The 21,457-nt window shown below is 53.3% G+C and overlaps 2 protein-coding genes across 2 annotated transcripts; one reads left to right on the top strand and one right to left on the bottom strand.

Moving 5' to 3' along the window:
- Positions 1-334: 334 nt before the first annotated feature.
- TCTE1 (t-complex-associated-testis-expressed 1) lies at positions 335-8,222 on the top strand. Its single transcript, XM_042818376.1, has 6 exons — positions 335-2,036; positions 2,471-2,738; positions 3,549-4,117; positions 4,322-4,771; positions 6,827-7,034; positions 8,041-8,222. Exons 2-5 carry the CDS (start codon positions 2,561-2,563, stop codon positions 7,001-7,003), a joined length of 1,374 nt encoding a protein of 457 aa, XP_042674310.1. The 5' UTR covers positions 335-2,036; positions 2,471-2,560; the 3' UTR covers positions 7,004-7,034; positions 8,041-8,222.
- A 6,257-nt stretch (positions 8,223-14,479) lies between these two features.
- Positions 14,480-21,437, bottom strand: TMEM151B (transmembrane protein 151B). The gene is made up of 2 exons (XM_042828030.1): positions 21,348-21,437; positions 14,480-15,916 (listed from the first exon to the last, which is right to left on the bottom strand). Exons 1-2 carry the CDS (start codon positions 21,435-21,437, stop codon positions 14,480-14,482), a joined length of 1,527 nt encoding a protein of 508 aa, XP_042683964.1.
- Positions 21,438-21,457: the final 20 nt, after the last annotated feature.

Raw genomic sequence — 21,457 nt, 5'->3', positions numbered from 1 at the left:
GCTTCGATCTGAGAAAGGGGAAAAATGCGACGCGCGCTTTCATCCCTTTGTTGACTCCGTATATTGTGTGCAGTCCCTGCACGTGCTGCCGACGATGCTGTTCCCTAAGCCCTGACTGCTCCCCGTCCGTGCCCAAGGCGCTGTTGCCGGGCTGGGGCCGCGGCCAGCCCTGCAGCCACCGCGTCCCTGGATACCGGCGGCAGCCCCGGCAACGGCCGCGTCCCCGACGGTGAGGGGCGGCGGGTACGGGGCCGGGGGCGGCGGGGAGACGGGAGGCCGGGGAGAGAGAAGGGTAGATGGGCTGAGTGTCTGACGGGCCGTGGGTGGGGGCAGCCCGTTGCTTTCCTTACCATCCTGTGAGGCTTCCCCCCACCTCCCCTCCCCGGTTCCTAAAGAGATTTCCTGCTCCTGAGGCCCCTCCCGGCAGCGACCCTCATCTCTGCTGGTGTCACCCAGGACCGTGTTGTGGCCCTCGGTGCTGGCTGGGTGGTTGTGGCCACATGAGCCCTATTCCCGAATGTCTGCCTGGCCTCATTCTTCCTGATATCCAGTTACAGATAAATTCCATTATATTTGGAGCTAAGTAGATTCCTCGTCTGACATGCATTTTTTCCCTTTACTTAAGGCCCATTGCGGAGACTCTTTAGGAGCTGCAATATGCTGTCCTAATGGATCCTTAGCATCAGCCCTTTTGTGCGAGTGCCAGAGAGCTCTGCAAGGCAGTGCTGCTGGCTGTGGGACTGCCAGCCTGTGCCTCCTCTCACCTGCACAGGGTGAGCACAGCACAGAGGCAGGGAGAGCTGCCAGCACATCCAGGGTGCTGCAGCCATGTTCTGAGAGCTTCATCCAGTTTTGAACTGCGGTGTCCATTCCCAGAGCAAAGCAGGTGCGACTGAAAGGCTGCTCAGCTGTTTAAATATGTGCTCACCATCTTCCAACCCTTTTCTGACCACAGAAAAGCCATCGGAAGCCCCATTTAGCTGTGACTGGCCTGGGGGACAGAGTGACACAGATGCTTTTTGAATAGGATGAAGGGCTGAGCAAGGAGAAAGCATTTTCCAGTCACCTCATCTCTGTCAGTGCCACCTCACCGCCATCCAACCATGCTATGCCCTTCTGCAAAAGCCCAGCAAGCACCAGGAGCTCAGTTTTCAACAGGGTTGTGCAGTCGGTTCTCTCCTCTTTCCTCTCAACAGCAGAGGCAGCAAGCTAGCAAAGCCCACTACAAAGCTGTTAGGGAAAGGGATCATGCTGGCTGAGGCAGCACAAGCTGGGACAGCAGAGAAGGGACCGAAGGGCTGTAGGGCTGAGGAATGCTGTGGGACACGATGCTAAGGGGCTGTTGGCTTCTATATATGACATGATCCTTTTGACTTTGCCCTTTGCCCTGAGCCATCCTCTTGATCTTATATGAAGCTGCCCTCTCTTCTGACACTGCCAGCCCACATTCTGCCTGATGCTGCTTTTAGGTGCCTCTAATCCATACGGCCCAGTAAAGGTCAGCATGGCTCTGCACACCCTGACAGAGGATCAACAAACCTGGGTATTCAAGAGGCAGACTCATTGCTCGTACCCATCAGGGCTTCCAGACAATCACTGCGCACGTGGATGATGCACACAGCTGAGGTTACAGCTCCTGAGATTGGGGTGGGAAGCAGCAAATGGGAAAGTTTAATCTGGGAAAGCTCTGCATGGCTAATAGGACCGAGCATCCCGCCTTCTGCTCCAGGCTGGTTCTTTTAGCTCTTATCTGCTGATGTTCAGGGTGGGTCTGGACAGGTCTGAACCATCTCATCTGTTAATGGATGCTTGGAAGGAGTTCAGCAGGAGAGTAATTGAGCAAAGTATTAAAAAGTGCATGCACTTATAGTAAGCATCTGTCTGTAAATACAGGCAAACTGGATCAGACCAGAAGATGATCTGGCCCAGTATCCCTTTCCAGCAGTGACTATAAGCAGGTGGAAAACCACAAGTATGTGTTCCTTTCTTCCAGTACTCTCCCCACCTCCAACCATCTTCAACTCAGACTGAGCCAGGTGAGGCTTCTGAGCATTGACTCATTCACAAGGGGTTTCTTTTCCTTGAATTTATCCTGCAGCCTCCACAGATTGTCAGCACCTACAATATCCTGCGGCAAGGTATTCCCCAGTGAAGAACCCCCTTTTTCTTTTGTTTTAAACCCATCCTGACAGCTTTGCCTATTTCTTTTCTGGAACAGACAGCAAGCAATCAATTCTTGTCCATCCTCTTCAACAACATTTGAATTAATGCCACCTTATTACCTGTTCATTCCATGCAGTATCTAAAGACCTCTTTGTGCAAGGTACTACATAAAGATAAGCTGTTTTGTTGTGGTGCTCCAGGTGCAAGCAAAGAAGCAGAAGGGCTGGCTGAAACTGTATGATGAAATAGCACAAGCAGAGCACCCTTATGGCTGGCCTCCATCTAAGGTTGCCTTTTTCTTAATCAGGCAGCCTGGCTGGAAAGCACAGTGGTGTTTTCCTGATCCCGAGCCATTTTCCTCGTGCTTCTGCTGAAGGAGAAGCGGGTCCTGAGCAGGATGCAGCAGGCAGCAGGTGGCAGGGGCAGAGCCATCCCCTCTCTGCGTCCCTCCCAAAGCAGGCTCATGGCTGACTCGTACTGCATGCACCGCATCATCGAGGATCCCGAGTGGTGCCTCATCACTGTCCCCCCACTCACAGAGCTCTGCCTGCAGCACATCGTGCAGAATTTCACAAGTAAGCATGGTGGGGAGTGCTGATTTTTTTGGGAAGCGGAGGGGCAGCGAGGCAGGCAGAGGCAGCTGGAAGGCGCAGTGTGGTACCCACCCCTGCCAAAGGAGCAGATGGGGAAAAATATCTCCTCAGGCAGCTACTTAGACAAACTGCTTAGTTGCTAAGTGTGTACTTGTATGCTACAGGGATGGCTTTCGTCTTCCGGGCTGCTATCCAGGACGTGACTCTACCCTAACCTTGTCCTGTGGCTTCTTTTTCCTGCTGGACTCAGCTTGGCTGCAAGCAGGGCTCTGAAGTCGCTGGTTCCTGGGTCACGCATTACAGCAGCAAACAAGGATGCAGCCCCATCGTGCCAAGTGCTTATAAAGAGATGCAGAAATACTTCCATCTCAGAATACATGCGCTCACAGCTTCAGGCTTCCTCCACAGCCCTTGGTGGGGACGTGACAAGTTCTATCCTCAGGCAGCAAATGTGCTTTTGAAGCAGGTGGGTAGATGAAGCATAGTATAATATAAAAAGCACGTCTCATCTGGAACTGCCTGGGAGAGGGAAAAGAAAGGGACAACTCATCACTCAGTAGAGCAGCAACAAGGATCAAAGACAGGACTAACGATGTATCCATGCTGGGACTGTAACTACATACATGCACAAAAAAAAGAAAAAAAGAGTAATTTTTAGCCAGCTTAGCTCCCTGCACCATCTGCCGGATACTGAGAGGTGAATCAGCATCAGCAGGGGGCGTAGGCAGAACTGCAGGGCCACCCCTAGTTCCACAGCCCAGACCAACCTCTCTTCCTCTCCGTTCCCTCCAGACAACCCTGTTTTAGATCGTCTTCCACCTGAGGACCAAAGGAAGGTGCTGGCCAGGCTTCCCACAGGCCTTCCACTCACTGTCACTGCCAACCTTATAAGTGATGAGGGCTACTGGAAGAGGTGCTGCACCGACCGCTGGCAAGTGTGTGACGTCTCCAACCATGGAGGCAGCTGGAAGCGGATGTTCTTTGAACGTCACCTGGAAAACATCCTGAAATGCTTTGTCCCCAACACCACAGACCCTGACCAGGTCCTGCAGCTCATCCCGCTCTGCAGAGACTATGTGCAGAAACTGGAGGTTGATCAGTTCCTGCCACCGGTGAAGGAGGATCAAAAGGAAGAGACAGATGACCTTTCTGATTCAGGGAGTGATTCGGGGTTTGGTGAGGTCTGCATTCATCACTATGACCTGGGAGCCCTCGTTCCTGCTCTCCCTCTCCTTGAAGAGCTTAATCTTACTTACGGAGTGAAGGATTGTGGCATGAACTTTGAGTGGAACCTCTTTAAGTTCACCTACCAGGACTGCTGCAACCTGGCTGCTGCCGTGAAGATGTGTCACAACTTGAAGGTAACATATCCCAGAATGAACCTGTCTTCCTCAGCTCAATCTTGAAATTGCCTAGAGGAAGAAACCCAGGGGCAAGTTTTGCTTGCTGTCGCACCCTTACCTTTTTAAAGGGAAGCGAATCCTATCTCTGCTGATCCAGGGGCTCAAGGGGTTGTGCAAAGGCCATCCCAAAGCACTACTTGTTTTTCTGTCCTTTACCCTCAGATTTTCAAGCTGACACGCAGCAACGTGGATGATGACAAGACCAGGCTGCTGGTCCGCAACTTGCTGGATCACCCCTCCTTGGTGGAGCTGGACTTATCCCACAACCTCATCAGAGACAAGGGGGCACGAGCTGTCAGCAAGCTGATCAACTGCAGCAAGTTAGAAATCCTCCATCTGTGTAACAACCAAATCTGTAATGAGGGTGCCCAGGCTCTGGCCCAAGCGCTGGCAAAGAACTGCACCCTGACCTCCCTGAATCTGCGCCTCAACCACGTGGAGGACGAGGGTGGGGAGGCCATGGGCTGTGCTCTGCTGACCAACACCACCCTGAAGTCCCTCCACCTGGGAGGCAACAGGCTGGCAGAGCCGACAGCCGTGGTTTTCTCCCAGGTCCTCACTCACAACTCCACCCTGACATGTATCAACTTCTCGTGCAACCCCATCGGGCTGGTAAGAGAAGCACTTTCTCCGGGCAGCTTGGCATCCTGCATGGATGCATGGTTTGATGTCTGAATGTGGTCCTGGGCAAGCTCATGGGGACCCTGCTTAAGCAGAGGGTTGGACCGGGTGACCTCTATAGGTCCCTACCAACCTCATCCATCCTGAGATTCTGTTGCAAAGCAAATGCTGAGCCTGATCTTCCTCCAAGCCATGGGGCGAATGTATCCCTTGCTATCTGCAGTCTTGCTGTGATAACAATCAGCTGGAAGCAGTGAATAGACAACAGTAGACAGGAGGATGGAGGTTTTCCATGGTGACACACATTTGTATCACTCACAACATGTTTTTATGGGGCTCTCAGGCAGGAGCTGGCTTTGGCTTCTGGGCAGAGGGGCTTTCCCCATGAGAAACCAAAATCCAGGCTGTGTGCTTGGGAAAATCACAGTCTGTTTACCCACGTGGGAGTAGATGAAAACGATAGGTGGCACGAGATGAGCGCCTCATTTGTACCCTCATTTGTACTTTGAATCTGCTGTGCCCTCTGGCACGCAGCAGAGCACAGTTTCACCCTTCCCAGAATCTCTCCTGTCCATTACACACTCAGAGGACATTGTTAGAAAACTGACTCTGTTGTTGAGCCCCTTTAATTCACCCCACAGCTCTGGAGCAGTGCAGTAGCTCTGAAGTGTCACATCTGGATGCTTATATGTGGCTCCTGAGCCATACGCTCACATTTTGCAGGCAGAGGAGCTGCTGCAGATCCTACTGTATCCCTAAGAGCTGCAGTGTGCACCATACCCACAAAGCAGACAATTTCTCTTCTGCTGATGAACTTCAGAAATCTGAAACTGGACAGCTAAATTCAATCATGCCGGTTCTCAAACTTTCTGTGCTGCTTCAATTTTTCTCACTGTCACAATAAAGAGACAGCAAGACCAGCTGTCCCTGCTGGCAGGAATATCGGCATCATTATGTTTGACAAGGGCTTTAAAAGGATTTGATGGCAGAAAACCTTTTGTGAGATCTCATTTTCTTTTGTTCTGGACATGGAAAACTGCTTGAGTGTAACGATACAAAGGGACATGGGATGGAAAGGATTAGAAGGGTTTTTGCTTCGTAAATAATAATCTTTGTGGTTAGCATCTTCCATTTGATGAGCTTTTTCAGAACCCACTTGTGAAGTGTTTTTATCTTTATTTTATATATAGGGAAATGGGAATCTCTGTGAGGAATGCATCAAATTCTGACCTCTGTATTCCTTTAAGAAGAAGCTTCTCTCTTTTCTCATGTTCTGTCCTTTTTAGCAAAAGGTCTAACAGTCAACGTGCTGAGGATAGGACTGCCTGCACAGCAGAGATGGGGTCAGGGCATGTGTTGGGCACCTGAAAGAGACGAGCTGTGGGAAACAAAGGTCAGATTGCTGCATACCTGAAGACAATGCTTCAGGCAAGGGAAGGAAATGCAAGGTGTGCTGCCTCCCTACAGCTGTCTACATTGGAACAGTTTGGAGCAGGCTGCCCAGAGAGGTTGTGGGTGCCCCATCCCTGGAGGTACTTAAGGCCAGGTTGGATTGGGCCCTGGGCTGGTGGGTAGCAGCCCTGCCCATGGCAGGGGTTGGAACTGGATAGGCTTCAAGATCTCTTCCAACTCAAGCCATTTTATGATTTTATGAATCTGCATTGCATTGTCTGACCCATGCAGCATTAATTGTGTGAGATGTTCCCCCACAAAAGCCAGCCCTGCCCAGGAAATGGAACCCAAGGGAGATGAGCAATGCATCTAATCCCACTGCTGCTCATCCCTAGCCAGCAGGGTGCTGGAGACTAAGGGGCAGGGCAGCGCAGACTCCTCGCAGGTTATCCTCTGCCCATGCCATTACCCAGCCTGAGCTTGAGGACTCCTGACACGATACCCAGAGGGAGTCATTAGCATGTGTCATATCACTGTGTGCTGCATAAGGCTACACTCCTTCCACGTCCCTCTCTAGTGAGCTACGTTTCAGGCTTGGGAGAAGCCTTAGGCACTTTTGTCACTGTCTGACGGGCTCTTTCTCACCTGCTGCAGGATGGTGGCAAGCAGCTGCTGGAAGGGCTCAGGTGTAACCAGACCCTGACTGAGTTTGATCTCCGCCTGGCAGAGGTGGGCGAGGATAGCGAGTACCTCATCAGCCAAATGCTGTGGGCCAACAGGGATGCTGCCCGCCTGCAGCCTCTGCTGCAGCAGCCTGCTGAGCCTCTCTGACTGGACAGCTGCAGCAAGCAAGGAACTGAAGGTATTACTGACTGCTCACATCGTGTCTGGGATAACCAACCTACCCCTGCATGCGTGGTAGCAGGAGGCTTCCAGCACCCCTTCCAGCAACACAAGGGCTTGGGTCTCTCCCAGCTCTGAGCGACCCCACACCCACAGACCCACTGCTGACAGCCGCTTCCATGAGTCATCTGAAACTTTTATTACACCGATTTGGTTTACAATCTTTGTACTTTGATATTTCCAACAAAAAAGGCAACATTGTGATATACTGTTTGTACATATATAGAGAGACGGACAGAGCTAGATCATATTGACATAGTTGAAAAGTAAAAACTGTTCCCAGTGCTCACAAAATAATTTGTTCACCATGTACCCGCTTGTGCCTGGCTCTGCCTGACGGACACAGGCCACCCGCTTGATGCCATCCATGGCCATATAGATCAGAAAGGATCGAGTGTGAGGCTGTCCCCGCTGCCAGCAGCCACACAGAGGGGCCCTGCGGGTCATCCCAGAGCCCTTGCAGAGTATTGTAGTGCCTTTCTGAACCGTTTGTGGATGCTTCAGAGGCTACATCTGCAAGAAAATACAGCCAGGGGCAGCTGCTGCGAAACATTCCCACCCGGGCTCCTCCAACTACTTGTTTTACATCCTCGAAACCGAGGTATTGAATAGATTTATTTGCGTTTACAAAATATTTCCACTGAATGACACACCTGAATGAGATGAGAACTCGTGTTCAGAAACAGCAGAAAAGACGACCCAGGTCAGCTTCAGGCTGAAGGAGCAGCTCTAGCAGTGAGGGTGGGTTGGGGGCTTAATGGGAGTGTCTGGCCCTGGGAAAGGTCACAGGTAGCTCCAGATACAGGACCATGCTGGACAGCCAGTCGTGTGATGAAGGCTGATGCCAGGAGGGCAGGGATGGGATGGCGCACGCACTGGCCAGCACAGCCACTGAGGAGCAAGGGTGGAAAGAAAAGGGCTTGTGAAAAATGCAACACCTGGAAAAATGTTGACTTGCTTTCCAGGATGCTCTCGGCTCCTTTTGCTGCATGCAGCAAGACTGCCAGCACCACCTAACCACCATCCAAGCATGCTCCTGGGCTGTGTGCCTCCTCTGAACTGCTTGGACACGACAAGAGACCAGCAGCCTATTACCACCAGTGTGCGAGGCTTCAAATTATGGAGGAATTGGTAACAATTAAAGCCCCTACAGCTGACAGCACCAGCAGTTTCTCTAAGTGTGATGCTGCCATTGCCGGCGGGTCACTCGTCACCTTCAGGCTAGATTACAGGTGCGAGCAGCACCAGCTGCAGGTATGCAGGCTGGGAGCATCCCCCTGCCCGTGGGACATATGTGGGTCTGTGTCAGACTGACGGGGGAATGGGAGGAGGAGGCAGAGGAATGATAGAGGTGCCGGGGGCTGGCTGGCAGTCACGGCAGATGGTGAGCCGTGCTTCGTGCAGGCAGGGCGAGGAGCCGGTGGCGGCTTCCTGAGCCTCTTGGCTTCCGCTCACAGCAATGGAGGTTTGCAAGGTGTCGTACTGCCATATGTTGCCAACAGGATGGCAGGCTGCTTTCAGGCACCAGCTGGGGGTGGAGGAGCAGGAGGATGCGTGGGGATTGGTACTGCACTCAGCATCCCTTTGCTTCGGCAGGGCTGGATTTGTCTGTGTTGAACTCCATCCCCGCCTGCCGCCTACATGCTGGCCATCACAGCCAGCCACGGTGTTGCTGAGTGGTATTCAGATACAGGGGAGGGAGAAGGGGACTGTGCCTGACCTATGGAATGGTGTAGTAGAGCCAGCTGTGTCTCCTGACAGAGGGGACATAGCCCAATCCCTCCTCTGGTGACAGTGGAGAGGGCTGAGGCCTGAACTGGTGTGTCTGGGCAGATGGAAGCAGCACAGAGCCAGGCTTCACATCAACCTCCCTGGGCAGAGGGGACAGCTGAGATGTGAAGCAATTCCTCCCTGCAAGCTGCGCCCGAAATAGCCAGCCCTATCACATCCCTGTCCCTGGCCATGATGGATTAGCCTCTCCCAGGCACAAGGCAATTTATTCATTAGTGACATTTACACCTTGTGGCTGCATTATCCATTGCAGTTTGTGACACGTGCTCCAGCTGTCAGTGCTGGTCCTGGAGGCAGCAGTGTTGCTCTGACGACACAGCGAGGCCCTGCCTGGGCACCTCAGCTGGGAAAAGCCTCCTCCATCCAATGTGTCTTCAGGCAGGAAGGGCTTACCCTGAAAGTCCACTTTGCCCCAGGTCTTCTCCATCCTTGACCCAAAACACAGCTGCTGCAGTATAGCAGCCTCCTGCCCTGCCTTGCCTCATGTCTCCCACAGAAATCCCCACATCCGCAAAGCCTCTGACAGCTGCTCTCAGTCAGCCTCCGTGGGCACAGGGCATGTAAGTGGTGCTCAGCGAGCAATGCTCGAGGCAGTGCAGCCAGACTGGCAGGTTGTCCATAGGTTGCCCTATGCTTGAGGTCACTACGAGTCCACCGACATCTCCCAGGAGAGGACTGGAATGGTGTGAGCTCATGGGCCAGAAGGAGCTGATGGAAGAGGGGCGATTTGGGAGCTTGGAGTAATGCTAGTTTTTGCATTGGATTTGAGGAGGGTGAGAAGAGCTGGAGAGCATTGGGCAGGGAGCAGATCCAACAGCTCTCTCCTCTCAGCCAGCCAGCAAGGGATTAGCTTCATCTCAAACACAGCTTGTTCCATGCTTTTATCCCTGCTCTCTGCCAGTCACTGCTGCAAATGTGACACTTTGCACCATCTTCTTGCAAAAACCAGGTCAGGAGTTTCCTCTCACAGATCATTAAGCAATGCCCTGCCACGCTGCAACCCACTCGCTACAGGACTGAAGGGGACATACCAGACCAAAGCTGCCAACACATCCAGACTTACCCTTGGAGGTGCACCCAAATAACAGCCAACCACTTCTCCTCGTGCTGAACCAGAGGGATGTCTGCTTTCAACTGACACCCTCTCTGCATGTGCTCTGGAGATGTGCACAGACTTAGCAGTGGGTCTTCCAAACCTTTTCACCCTGACAGGGTTCGTGGGCTGCCACCCAAAGTCTGAACTCATGGCATGCCAGCTGACAGCACTGCTAATGGATATTTGGATGGTGGGACTGATATAAAATACTAAGTCATCTCAACACATTCTAGCTAGGCTTTTTTCTTTCACTAATGTAAGTAGCTAAGATTGCAGAAGCAGCTTGCACTGATGGAGAGTGAAAGAACCTCGTGTCTGTGTGTGAAGTTACTTTGCTCTATGAAGTCCACTACATTATAACCACAGCAGGCAATGCATCCACTCGCAAAGTTCGAAGGATTGGAGAGGCTTCAGGATGGGCACTGATTTCTCATGAGCTTCATTTCCCTAGAAGTTGGAGGTTTACAAAAAAAAACAACCAAACAAAAGGCCCCAACAAAAACAGTCTCCACTGGAAAGAGGGGAGGAATAAAAGCCAGTTAGCTTTCCAGCAGCAGCTGTGCTTATTCTCAGTGCTGGATGAACATGCTGCATACTGTCACGGGCTCCTCAAAACTCGGCAGTACCTGGAAGTGTTGCATAGGTTAATGATGCATCTGACAGTAGAGCCTGGTTGTGGGCTGCAGGAAGAGGAGCTTGCTGAACGCCACAAGGAAACTGTCCTTCCCCAGGTGAGACAGATGGTGTGAAGAGGGAAGGAAGAAGGGGAGGCCATGAGTCTTGCAGGTTCAGTTCTGTCCTTGGAACTTCGTTTCCCTTTGCATGTAGAAAGGCTGCAGTCCTGTGGGAGAAGTCTCCTCTCCCGTTACAGCATAGGTCACTTTTCTCATTAGCTGGCTTTTGAGGGAGTAAACAAGATCATAACCATGAGTGTAATGTTTCCCTTCATGGAGCAGCTGTGATAGAGGCAGCAAAGCAGAACAATTCAACCCATTGCTTGAAAGACAGTAGAAATTCAACATCCGTTCATGTTGGCCAAGTCCCAGTGTGAGCTCTATGCTTCAAAGCAACACTGCAACAGCACAGTTTGTCTGGATTCAAGGACAGATCACTCTGAAGAGTTGCTAAGCCATGCTCGCACTGGCATAGCACCACGGGCTTCAAGAAAGTTACACTAGGAATGAATGCAGCCTATGTATGTCTATCTGAAATGTGACTGAACGCCTTTCTCATTTTTCCAGAACACCCATGGAAACAAGAACCCTGAGTGGGCTCATCCCTAAGCCTCTAATGGGCTCCCAGGCCCTACAGCCTTCAGTCCCCAGGTACACCTGGCTCAATGGAAATTATAGGCCCACATGCAAGGCAGGAGGCAGTGTTACCAAACAGAGCTAACACCTAAACCGTAACCCATTTCTGTGACAATACGGATCCAAATCGTTCTCATAGAGACCCATCTTCATATTCACACAGACCTCATTGTAACCACTGAATATACATGAAACATGATTAGAAGCCCATGCCACAAGTTGAGAATTACAGTTCTTTGGTAGCACGACTTCTCAGTGCTATTGCCATGTCTCGGAAATGTACCCTACAGGTGCTGCAGCAGAGTAGGAGCACACTGCAGCAATTCTGCCCTGCTGGAAGTAAGGCAGCATCCTGGTGAAGTTAGACAGCAGTACCAAAGCCATAATTGGAAAGGCTGGAAAGAACGCTTAAAAGGTATTCTTCTTTCCACAAGCTAATCAGCAGGCAATGATTTACTGCCATCACATGCTACCTAACTTTCTTAAAATTCCTCTTAATAAGCCTCATCCTGTAGTCTCCTCCACACAGGCATCCACAAACAGCACTGGAGCCTCTTGAGCATGAATGGAGAAAGCCACCAAAGAGGGCAGAGGTGTGCTGGGCGCTATCTGAGAAATTTCTAGTGTGTGCTGAAAGAGATAAATGGGTGGTGATGTGCCCTGGAGGTCAGCTAACCCAGAGCTCCTCGCTTGCTCATTCTTTCTTTAGTTCATGAAAGCTGGAGAGCTTCTGGCAGCTACACTGGAAGCAAAAGGAAACGCCAAACAGTGCAAATACATTTTCCAGCCTTGTGACAGGGTAGAAGAGCACTCTTCTAGGGACATGTCAGCGATGTGAAGTGCCAGGACAAGGAGCTGGCAGCGCTCCCACCTCCCCCATCCCAGTGTAAGAGGAAAACTGCGGGCGAGTGCAACCTGAGTCTGATTCCTAGCCCATGGAAAGCTGCAAGGGGTCAATGGCATATTGAAAACAGCAAAGCCTTCTAGAGTGTGGGGCACTCTGCTCCTGGAAAAACCTCATGAAGAAGCCCAGAGAGAGCCAGGGACCAGCAGAACTCTAAAGGGCAGGGCACAGTCCCTCTTCGGAGGACTTTTTGTGCCCTAGGGAAACTAAAATGCCTGCCAAACCTTTGCTGAATCCATCTGTCCAAGACACCTTGGGGGCTAGAGATACTGCAGCCTTATTTAAGCAATGTGTAGAAGATTTCAAAGAGATTATATTGGAAAGGACACAAACTCCTCACTAGTGACCCAGTGCAGCTCCACTGATTGAACGTCTCCTGATTCACCAGGACATAAAAGCCCATGCACACTGTGAGGACACTCAGCACTGGCTTGGGCTTGCATTATGCCCTTGGAAAAAGAAGCACAAGCACCTAGCGAGCCATGGGGCAATCACTGAGCACGGAAATCCCAGGGCAGTCAGTGGGGTGGTATCCACTTCCACCCAGTCTGAATTTGTGCCAATAATACCAGGAACAAAAAAGCAGAGGAGGATGTGCCCACACTAGAGAGCTAGTGCTTCCAGGTTCTCATGGAGGCCCTCTTATTTCAGACATCTGTGTCTGGTTGTTAAAATAAGGGTAGGTTACAAGACAGAAGCATAACAGAGTAAGATTTTAAGAGATTTTCTGTTCAAACCACTGTTGTTTGGAGCATAGCCCTTGAGATCCAGGAGGACAAACTGACTTGAAGGGCAAGAGATACTGTCCAGGGCACACCAGCACGAACAGCAGAAAAGAACCGCTCTGGAGGCAAAGCCTTACAGATCCTAAGGATGTGATCTCTCAAAGCTTGTCTTTGTATCCTACAGAGATGTGATACATGTTAGAGAAGGATCCTGCAATAGGTCAGTTTCATCACTGGAGATGATTCTCTAACATGGGCTGATCTGGTGGAACAAGACATCTTCACCCAAGACTCCATGACCTGTAGGTGAAGCAATGCAGCATGGCTGAAAAAACAGATCCTTTGTTAATGCCTTGCTGGTTTACTTCTGACAGTGTGAATGTCCAAATGACCACAAGCTAATGGACTTGCTCTTGCGATCCATGACACATTGCTCTTGGCCATCACCTGCCCAGGTAGATGAAGGAAGCGTGATGAGCCTGAGGAGGAGGGCTGTCTTTGCTCCCCATGTCCCCAGTCTGGGGTTCCCAACACTCCAGTGTGTTTTTGCATTTCTCCCTCCCTGCCCCTTAGAATTTCCTGCCAAAACCATGCTGCCAGAAGATTGCAGCTTGGAATGCAGCCAGAAACCAGCCTAATTTTGTGCAAAATTCCCTCTTGCGAACATGCACCACCCTGCTGGTCTACTATCAATAGCTGAACTGCAGCTGAACTGACCAGAGCCTTCCTTGATGCATGTCTAAAGCTACTGGGGGTACGATGAGACCCCACCAATTGACATGCCAACTTGACATCCACGCGCTGCTGTCCCAGTGCCATCCCTTCCCCTTCCCCAGCTCACAGGGACCTCTCGCTCTCCTTCCAGCTGAGCCCTCCTCCAGTCAGCAGATCAGCGTTGCCGCACTCCATTCCACCCGGAGGCACCCAGGGCTGCCTGTCCGTGGCTATCCCAAACAGGCAGTCCTTTACCCAGGGGATGCTGACACTCAGAGTGCCAAAGCTTTCTAAGGAGCTGTACCTGGTGTCCTCCAGAGGTGATGCCTTTCCCAGCGAGAGCATGTAACAGTCGGAGCATGGTCTAAAAAACAAACGGGGAGGGTGGGGTACAAGCTGGGGGTCAGGCGAAGCTGGATTTGTGGTGCTCAGCCTTCTCTCTAAGCTGTCGGTCAGTGCCCCCACCCTGGGTCTGGCTGCAGCAGGGGGAGGAGGGCAGCGAGGTGCAGCAGGATCTGTCTGCTGGTTGCTGCTTCCTCCAAGCACACGCCAGCCTGGGGATGGAACACCCACTGCAGCACCCCCTCCCGTGCCAGGCCTGTCTTTTTCTTCCTCACTCTGGATCTTGATGCTGTGAATTACGGTTTTAAGATGATTTTTTTTTTTTTTTTTTTGCATGTGGTGGTCAATCTAGAGTTCTGTGCCAGGCCAGGGAAGCGCCATCACTCACCCCTCCGGAGGTCGGAGCCACTGCTCCATCCCACCTCGTCCTCCTGGGCCACCTCCCTCCCCAGCGCTCCTCTCTCAAACCCCGCGCTGGCTCAGGCCAGGCCCTCGGCAATGAGATCCCACTGCCCTCCGCCTTCACAGTGAGGTCTCCACACAGGACCCGTTGCGGTGGAGGTGACGGTGGTCGTGGTTCAGGCAGCCTTCATTGCGGTGCACAATGAGGATGGGGAAGTAGAGGGCGTCCTGATAAGGAGGGGGGTCTTCCTCCTCCACCGTCACTTGGCTGGAGAGGCGGGTCTGCTCCGTGGGGCAGCTCTGCTCATTCAGGCTCCCGCTCCGGCTCTGCCAGAGGCAGCTGCGCCGTGAGCCGTACAGGCGGCCCAGCGAGAAGCGACTGCTGCTGAAGGGGATGCGGGGGCTGCCGTTGCAGATGCTCAGGGCGCTGCGGGAGAAGATGGAAGAGCTGCTTATAGTCCTGTGGCACCGCTCGCAGTTCTGCCGGTAGCCCCCGTAGCGGCACGCGGAGTAGCTGGTGCAGCCGGACAGCCCCACCAAGTCCATCAGGACGGCTTCCGAGTAGCTGGGCACCAGCTGCTGGTTGGATCGGATGTGCCACTCCAGCTCGGTGCTGTCCACCGTGTTGACGCGCGGCATCCTCCGGCAGAAGGAGCGCTCCTCAGCCGGTGTCACCGCCACGTAGTCAAACCCAAAGAGTTTCTCCACGTGGTAATGGACGTAGGAAGTGCGGTACTCATTTAGCACCCGCAGGGGCCAGGATAGGGTCAGCAGAGCAGCCACCCAGAAAACATAGTGGGATACGTACCAAGGCAGGTTGTCTGGGTCGGAAAAGGCCACCATGTATTCCTTGAAGTCCACGTTTTTGAGGTGCATCCCCTCCCTGGCCTCCATATAGTCATCCAGGCCCTCGTTCTCGGTGAAGAAGCGGGCCCGCTGGGTCAGGTAGGAGTTCTCCGACTCCACGTTGGCAAAGCTGAAACACTTGGTGAAGCGGAGCCGTGTGGCTGGGTAGCTCTCCAAATCAATGAGGTCCTTGGAGATGTCCTTGACTCCACAGTTGGAATAATCAAACTCGGCCTCTGCCACGTGGGTGTTGACCCGCTCGTGATACACTTGGGTGGTGGTGTAGGCATCCCCATTACGATAGCGGGTCACCTGCCGGGTCCTCCGGACATAGTGGTAGCTGATGGCCTTCCACCAGATGCACGGGGTCGCCTGCTGCATCCGCTGCACTCGCTCATGCACGCTTTCCACATCCACTTTGTACTGCAGCTCGTTGCGGGTGTAGCAGTGCCAGCACTCCACCAAGTATACCACGTAGAGCATCACCAGGAAGGCCAGTGGGATGTAGACGTAGCCATTGGAACAGGGGCTGTCGTGGTACATCATGGACTTGCCCTTGTAGGCACTGTCAAAGGTCAGCCGGGTCACCTTGGTGACGTGGCACCACGTCATGGCTCCCATGCAGCCATACATCAGCAGTGACAGCAGCAGGCATTTCCAGTGGGACTCTCGGCACAGCGACTTGCTGAGAGACTGCTTCACCGGCCGCTGCTGCTCCAGAGGGCCAGGAGAAGGGGAGAGAGAACAAGAGGAGAGGTCAGTAGGCTGGAGGGACAAGAGGAAGGCAAGCAGGGCAGCAGGATGCCATGGGGAACAGATGTCAAGCACAGCAAGATGGAAGCTTGTGGATCTCCTCTGCATGCCCCAGCTTTCTGCACCAGTCCCACCAATACAGCCAGCTCCAATGATGGCTCCACTCCTCCAAACACCACACTGAACCTCATCCCAATATGTCTGCGTCCCCTTGCACACAAGTCCCCTTTTCCCAATCACTACTCAGTTCAAGTCGCTCCTGCTAGGTCAGCACAAGTGGTCTGGAGCACCTAGAGCACAGAGACCTTTGCAGCAGGGAAGGCTTCTGGCCATAGTGATCTTCACCACTTAGCAGCCCACTACACCACTTAGCAGCCCAGAAGCTCCAAAGTGCTTCTGAAATGCTTCAGAAACAACACAAACAGGTGGCTGACTGAAGTGCAGCCACCTCTGGATAGAGAGAAGGCAGTATTGAATAGCATCCTAAAAGATGCTTGGACTGGAAGTGAGGAACACCCCACAGACCTGCAACAGCTCGGAGAAGCAAGACATAAGGGCATGGCTGGCAGCAAATTGTGTGCACTGGGTTTTGAGTGAGAAAGCCCATCTTTACAGAAAAACTGCTCTCAGGTCTACAGCGATTATTAAAGGTCAGGATTTCAGCAATAGCACTTCTTAAAGTGATTGCACTGGTGCATTCACAAAGACCTGTGAAATCCCCCTACCTAAGGAAACATCTAACACATTCTCCAATATCCTGAAGTTTTGAATATTGATCCATCATGTTGCTTGTTTGGTCAATGAGACTGACATTATCAAACCCAAAGAAATGACATGCAAAGAAGCAATTTACTTTCTCATACAAAAAGACTTTCTCCAGCATAGATGTCATCCAACACAGCAATCCCCAAAGGTCTGTCCCGAAAGAGGTGATGAGAAGCCCAGCCTTGGGCACATGCCACAGATGTCACTAAGCAGCTTTCAGCTTTGCCCACCTTCTCCAACTGCACACAGCATGGATGGCTTCAGAACTCTTCTCTCTGTATGCCTTACTTATCCCTTGAGCCCAGCTCCCCTCTGGATGTCAGTGGCTAAAGACATCAGAGCCATGCTGCCCTTTCCTGAGCTTACCTGCGCCTTTGCATTACTGCCAGCTGTAATGTCACCACTTATGGCAACAATCCTCAAGCTTGGCACCATCCCTTCTCTGATCCTGGATTTGCCAGCAGGCTCACTGCAGAGCCAGGGCAGGACTGAGGATATGTGGAACCCCTGCAGACTACGACTCCACAGTCCAGCCACTGTCCTCCTGCTTCCCAAGCCACTGGATGCCAGGAGCCTGTCATTTGAAGATCCCAAAGAACTTAGTGGATTCCCAACTGCCAGGAAGGAGGAAGTCACTTTCACTCTTGGCATGAAAAAGAACATTTTAGGAAGAACCAGAGGTCACAAAGCATTGTCAGGCCTGGAAAAAGATCTAGACCTCTTATTTCCTCCATAAATTCCCCCTTCTCTCGTTGAAGAACATCTCAGCCCTTACCTTGGTCCCCTGGAGCCCTACATGCCAATCTTTCCTCCCTTATGGGACCACAGCCACAGTGAGCAGCAGGACTGGCTCCAGCCCAACTCCAGCAGAGATTTCTCTCCTGGAGGGAGTGTGCTGTCCTTCCCTGCTGCCTGTCTGTCATGAGCGGAGCAGGCAGCCATGCACCAAAGGGATGCTGGCACCAGGAAGAGAACAATGGCACTTCCCTCTGGGGGGTCCCAACCTTTGGTGGCACTGAGACCTCACTCTGTGGTAACCTGCTGAGAGCAAGAGCTAGTGGCAAGGGACACAGATCTGAGGAAAGCATGCAGACAGTCCTGCTCTGCAGGCAGCAGTGAGAACTGCAGGTAGCTCTGCCTGGGAGAATAGGCACCCTACACTCTTCCCCATGCAACCCCCAGCTGCAGCAGCATCACACTGGGAAAGATGCAAACTGTGGGAAGAGAACCTGGAGCAGGGAGATGAAGCAGGGATACCTTGCAGAGCTGCCTGAGCTGTGTCCTGCTTTCTCAAACCTTCACTGCAATCATGAGGGTCTCGGCCCTGACACAGCACAGCTCTCATGCCACCACTCCAGCAGCTGAAGATTTCCTCTGTCCCAGCTGCCTTCTGCCTTGCAAGCTGTCCCCAGCAGCAGCTGGTGCAGAGCCGGCTGCTGGTCTTGCTCAGCAGAAGGGCAATGCAGCCCGAGCCCTGCAGAGCTCCAGGCAGAGCGTGCTGCAGGTAGGGACCTGGGGCATGGCACCAGGAGGATGATGCAGCCACGGCTCGCTTCCAGGAACTATGTTAGCAGGGCTCTAGTCCACACAGTAGTCTCCTCCTAAGACTACGCAGCATTCAGACACTGCAGCGCTTTTACAGGGTCACACTAACCCCTGCTGTATGTTGTTTACATTCCCATTTTGTTCTAGGCTTTTGAGGTAAAAACACATACGCATCAGTGGCACCAGTGGGGCTTCTGAAAGCCGAACAAGTGCCAATAACGGGATACAACTACAGCAGAGCTGGAGGAGGAGCCAGCTGCAGAGCCTAATCCTGGCTGGAAATGCAGCATCTCTGCTCTTCTCCAGGGGCTGCACAGGGCTCATGGGAGCACGCAGCCAGCTCCAAGGCTTCCCCACAGAAGCTGCTGAATAAGGTCACCTCCTTGGGCTCTCACCCAACCTTGCAGAAGCCCAGAGCAGCAAATGAAAACATGAAGATGAGAAAGCTGGGGACAGGGAAATCCTTTCTGTCCCAGAATGGTGTCACTCAGAGGAGCGCAGGCTGTGACATAAATGCCACAGTCGCCTGCTTGCTGCAGTCCGGTGGGCTGAGGTGAAGGCCTGCCCTGCTCTGCTGCAAGCAGGGCATTCCCGTGTCACCAGGAGCTACTTCCACTGCTCACACCTGAATTGGACAGGTGAGCAAATCTGCTATGCAGGTGTACCCCAACACCTCTGCTGGAGAGAGAATGGAGTCAGCCCTGTCTGGGCTAACACCTCTGTGTGACCCCAACCAACCTCTCACCTTCTCCTGTCCCACTGCACAGCCTCCCCAATGCCTGCAAACCACCTTTCTCTGTGCATGTGTGTAAAGTGCATTGGGAAGGGCAAGGGCAGGTGGATCCCGTGGGCTATCTCCTGGGCCTCACACACAGTCTTCTGACATCACCCTGAGGTGAAAGGAGATGGATCCTTACGCCTGCAGCTGCTGCGTGGGGTGGACAGGAAAGGATGGTGGGATGACTTATGAACAGCCACAAATGAAACTGAAATGTCCACAATGCACAGGGCAGAAGCAGCATCTAAGAGGAGCCCATTGCTGAGCTGAGCTCTGTTGAGCACTTGCTGATACTGATACCTGGGGAATCCTTAATATCCCCCTCAAGGAGATAACCCTGCCCAAAACCCTGATGGCCAAGCACACAGCAGAAGTCCCTTTATTGCCCTTACCTCTGGGGTCCTGCAGCTCTGTTGAGAGCTGAACAACACCAGAAGCGCTGCAGGACCCTGACACTTCTAAGACCTGCCACCGTCCTCCTGTGCTCTGTGCAAACAATGGCCACTGCTGCTCAGAAGGATCCCAGCTGGGCCCAAATGACACCTCACCATCACAGCTCAGGAACCGCTTCCCTGGAAGCAGCAGCTGGTTCGGCCCAGGCTGGCAGTGCTGCCAACTGCAGAGGAAAAGGAAAAGCAGAATATCTAGGAGGCAGGGAACCCTGCCAGCAGTCAGCTCCTGCGACGGGCCCAAGGTCTCCATTTTACAATTGGAAGAGAACCAGTTCCCTCCATTGCATTCCATCTCAGCAGTAGGATGAGGGAACTTTTTAGCTTGTCCTCAGGCTGAAGAGCCTGTGTCTTGACATTTCATAACCTGATGGGTGGAAATGTGTTGCTGAGAGAGATTCAGTGCGGCACTGCTAAGTGTAGGTGTATGCCTGTGATGCCAACAGGAAGCAGGTGCTTGGATGGAACAGCAGCTCCTCTACAGCTAGCTCTGGCTCACTGTGTGCCTCGCTGGGATGAGCCAAAGGGCACCTGGAGACTTACAGGGCTCCTAGGTACAGTGACCTGAGACATAGAGATAAGGCACCTTCAGACAGGACAGATCTCATTTCCCCTTTTCCAGACCCCAAACATCCATGTAAGGAGAAGATGCAGCCTCCTTCTCCCCATGGCAGCTCCATGGCAGTTGCTGACTGAGGGAAGCGAGCCCTTAGCCCCACGCATGCAGGTCACAGACTCCAGCCCTGCTGTCTGCTCCCACTGAGCACAACCATACTGACAACATGACTAGCAGCCACTGCAGAGCCAACACAGCCTGGTCCACCTCCTCATGACTGTGAGGCAGGGGATGCTGGAGGCCAAAGATTCTCACCCATGCTGCACTTGTGTCATCCAACCCAGCTCTTATGGTGACACCTCTTGGAAGGCAACATGCTCCCTTGGTCATAGCACTGGCAGGGCACAGGAGGCAAGAGACCATATCCAGGAGTGATACATGCATGTATTTGCCCTACTGAAGCACCATGCTGCTCAGGTTCTGCCTGGAGCCCCGGGGCCTCAGGGGTTGTTGGACAGCAGCAGGAAATGGGAGCTGAGGACGAGCCTCAGAGTACACTCTATGTGCACAGCTCCCCAGACCTTGAACTTCGGCATTCCTCTCCCACAGTTATTTATATCTAAATACACGACTGTATATGTAGGACAACTCCACGCACACGTATGTTCTCCCCAAGCCGAGGAGGCAGAGAACACGGCACTATGCAGCACCGCCAACCGCAGCTCCCGGCACCGGCGGACGGCGATGCGCAGCACCGCTCACCCCCACCTCGCTGCCCTTCGCCGCCTCCCGCAGGTGAGGAGCGCTCCGCGATCCCTGCGATGCCGCTGCTCTCCAGGGACCGCGGTGGCCCCTTATCCCCATGGGAAGCCCGATCTGGGGGTGGGACAAAGAGGCTCACCCCGCTGCCGGCCGCGTCTTCCCCCGCATCCCCCCAAGGCAGGGGCGAGGAAGAGGGGGCCTCGTTTTCCCAAGCACGGCCACCTCTCCCCACTGCAGCAAGCCAAAGCCTCGCGCTCTCCTTTTGTGACGGTCCCCGTTCCTCCCCCCATCCCCGGCATTCACATCCAGGCTCCGTTCCCGTCTGCTGCGCTCCTTCCAGCCGCGCCGGGGCCGGGCCGGAGCGAGCGGGTGCGGGCGGCACCGCGGGGCAGCGGGGCCGCGGCAGGGGAGGGGGCTTCGGGGTTCCGTACCTGTGCGGGCACGGCGCGGCGCGGCTAGCGGCGGGGCGGTCAGCGAGCGCGCCATGCAAAGCCGGCCCCATGCAGACGGGTAGGGTGGTTGGGGGCACCTCACCTCCTCTCGGACCCCCTCCGCTTCCTCCGGCGGAACCGACGTGCTGCTGCCTCCTTCGCTGGCCGCGGCCGCCGAGGCCGGGGGGGACATGGCGGCGGCGGGGGCTCCCC

Source organism: Centrocercus urophasianus, unplaced genomic scaffold, assembly GCF_019232065.1.
Source record: "Centrocercus urophasianus isolate 14NV4802_14NV808 unplaced genomic scaffold, USGS_Curo_1.0 seq_10, whole genome shotgun sequence".
NCBI classification, from domain to species: domain Eukaryota; kingdom Metazoa; phylum Chordata; class Aves; order Galliformes; family Phasianidae; genus Centrocercus; species Centrocercus urophasianus.
The sequence above is the reverse complement of the archived record's forward strand: the minus strand, read 5'-3'. Positions and strand labels throughout refer to the sequence as shown.